Below are 3095 nucleotides of genomic sequence, written 5' to 3'. Positions count from 1 at the left end.
ATATTTTTGAGATATGAATTACTATTATATACAGACGATATTTATTACTTTTATCATAGTTAAGTAGGACGCAGAGATACAAGTATATCATGAAGAGATAAGGTTAAGAACGATATACAGTATACTGTGTCACAGTCTTGCTGTTGGTTACACTGCTGATTGAGTTAACCGTCGATTAAGTTAATCGGCGTTGGTAACAGTCGCCCTAAAAGTATAATACAATCAGCGCAAAGAAAACTTCCAACATTTGTGAAATAAATGCTGAACGCAGTCATTTTTTATTCGTTTTTTAAAATAACATGTAACAGGTTTAATATTGTTATGATTTGAGATATAATAAATTGAATTAGTCGAATAACTGGATTTTATCTAACAAATATAAGAAGAAATTTAAAAAATAAATTTAACACCGTTTTTTTAACAGTAAAGGAAGAATATTTCAAATTGGAGATTAAGTAATATCGATCAGTTAAAATAAAACGGATTGCTATATTATTATTAGTTCTCTTATTGCGTTTATATTTTGTAACTCTGACTATCATTGCAAATAAAAAAAGGTTAAGTATAAGTACGAATCTCCTTATATTTCCTGAGAAATAAATGTATATCTATCATGTTTCATTTCTATTTTATTTTCTGTTTTAAATATAATGTATATTGTGTAGGTCTGTTATTTTTCGAAGGTTCTGAACTTATTGCATCAGTGTACACCAGTTCAGAACTTACAGTGGAAAAAGAACAGACCTTATGCAATAAAGTAGAAAAAGAGAAAAGGTTACAACAGAGAGAAGAGGTGAGATGGAATATCAATGCCTTGATTGGTTACATACCTCGCTTGCGCATGTGCAGTTCATTTTTATCCACGCTGATATCAAAGGTGCCGACAGAGAGTTGCGCTACTGTATATACTGTGCTATCGGTATGCGACCCGTCGATGTTACCCCTGCGATCGCCGACAGGTTCTTAACCACGGTGTACAATCATGTAAAGATTGCCGCACCCGCACGATTCAAAGTGGGTGACTTGGTTCGTGTGAGCAAATTCAAGACGATCTTTGAGAAAGGATACACACCGGAATTGGACTACGGAGGTCTTTAAAATCATCAAAGTGCAACAAACTAATCCAGTGACGTATTTATTGGAAGATTCTCGCGGAAAATCCATCGTTGGAGGATTCTACGGGCCGTATTCATAGTCAAAGCTTATTTTCAAGATCGTCTTAAGCATAATCTTAAGATGCCCTCTAGATTCATAGACATGAAACAAGTAAATACTTGAGTAAAATCTCAAGACAAGACTTGTCCAAGACGATCTTGTTTCGAAACGTCTTGAGCGGTCTTGACATGATTCATAAACAGATCTTGTACGAAATAAGAACAAACTTAATACTATCTTATTAGTCATGAATTCATAGTCGTTATAAGACATCTTATATGACGTATGTACAGTTAAATAAGACGATCTTCGTCAAGTCGTGGTCGAAGTAGACTTAAGCAAAGTTGTAAGCCTACGAATAAAACGGTAAAGCGTTATCCAAGGGAGCTGAAGAATCGTAAAGGTAATGTCCTGTGACAGTTTTGGAATTTCGGAAAACGAAATTTCGTATGGTACTTCCAATTTCCGATTTTTCAATGGCTGGGCTCCCCTCGAACTTACGGAAAAACAGAATACCATTCTAACCTCAAATTAATTTTCAATAAAAAAAATTTTTTTATTATCGCCTAACATTGTGACCGAATACATTCGTGCACAATTATAATTTATTTTAATTCAACAACAGGATATACTTACCTTGGAAACCCAGGAAGTAGCGGAGGAAATCCAGATAGAAGAGGACAAGAAAGAAGACGTCACCTAAAAATTACAAAACAAAATAAAAATTAATTATTTTAATAAAAACATATTTTAACCCTTATTATAATAAACGATTATTTTACTATATAAATAACATAAACGAAACAAAATTTTAAGTCTAAAATAGATTTTAGTATTAGAGGTCGATAAAGTAGAAAAAGGGCTTATCGATTATAATTATTTACAGGGTGCGCCACAGAAACTTACTTATTTGAAAAAATTCCCGACCGTTGAGTTGGGCAGGTAGAGGGGCGGGAGGGGGCGCATCTGGAGGGGGACGTCCCCAAGTTTGTTTCCCATTCTCGTCAGTTGCCATTATGCTGTGGTCTAGAGAGCAACTGGCCTTCGCCGTCGAGAGCTTCTTTTGCAACGGTCGCTCAGTTGTTGCTACGCAACGTGCCTTTCGCGCTCGCTTCGAAATTCCTCCTCACAGACTCGTTCCTGGCCGTAATTCGATTCTGTCGTGGGTCAACTCATTTCAGGAGTGTGGAAGTGTCGCTAAACCCAGAAATGGACGTCAACGGACCAGCAGAATACCGGAAGCTGTCGAAAGAGTGAGGCAGTCAATTCTGCGTTCTCCCCGGCGTTCGGCTCGCAAACATGCAGTTGCTCTGGGAATTTCGGACACCACCGTTCGACGAATTCTCCATGAAGAACTTCAATTTCATCCCTATAAATTGGCTGTTGTGCAACAATTAAGTGAACGCGATTTTGTTGCCCGTCAAAATGCATGCGAATTGCTGCTTGACAACCTGCCTCAAGACACGGTCGTTTTTTTCAGTGACGAGGCTCACTTTCACATTTCCGGCTCCGTCAACAAGCAAAACATGCGTTATTGGAGTGGTGAGAATCCGCGTGAACTTCACCAGAAGCCACTTCATTGTGAACGAGTTACTGTGTGGTGTGCGATATCGGTAATGGGAATAATTGGCCCTTATTTTTTTGAAGAAAACGAACGCGCAGTTACAGTGAATGCAGCTCGTTACAGGAGCATGATCGAGGAATTTTTTCTTCCAAGCCTCGAAGAAATGAACGTTAGGGACGTGTGGTTTCAGCAAGATGGAGCCACAGCACACACAGCACGAGACTCAATGAATTTGCTGCGACAACGTTTCCCCGACCGCCTCATCTCTCTCCGAGGCGATCTCCCATGGCCGGCGCGCTCTCCGGATTTGACTCCATGTGATTTTTTTTTATGGGGTTATTTGAAATCCCTTGTTTATGTCGATCGACCACGGACC

General features: G+C 38.7%; 1 protein-coding gene across 1 annotated transcript in view; it reads left to right on the top strand.

Annotated features, from left to right (window-relative positions):
• The first annotated feature begins 1343 nt into the window (after nt 1-1343).
• Nucleotides 1344-3095, top strand: part of LOC108726932 (histone H1-like) — a 3569-nt gene continuing 1817 nt past the window's right edge. The window contains exons 1-2 of the mRNA XM_018454768.1: nt 1344-1363; nt 1473-1558. Of these exons, the coding sequence (XP_018310270.1) occupies nt 1344-1363; nt 1473-1558 (106 nt within the window). The remainder of the gene's footprint in view (nt 1364-1472; nt 1559-3095) is intronic.

Source organism: Mycetomoellerius zeteki, unplaced genomic scaffold (genome assembly GCF_001594055.1).
Source record: "Mycetomoellerius zeteki isolate Tzet28-1 unplaced genomic scaffold, Tzet1.0 scaffold456, whole genome shotgun sequence".
Lineage (NCBI taxonomy): Eukaryota > Metazoa > Arthropoda > Insecta > Hymenoptera > Formicidae > Mycetomoellerius > Mycetomoellerius zeteki.
Note: the sequence above shows the minus strand (reverse complement) of the source record. Positions and strands in the feature narration are given on the sequence as shown.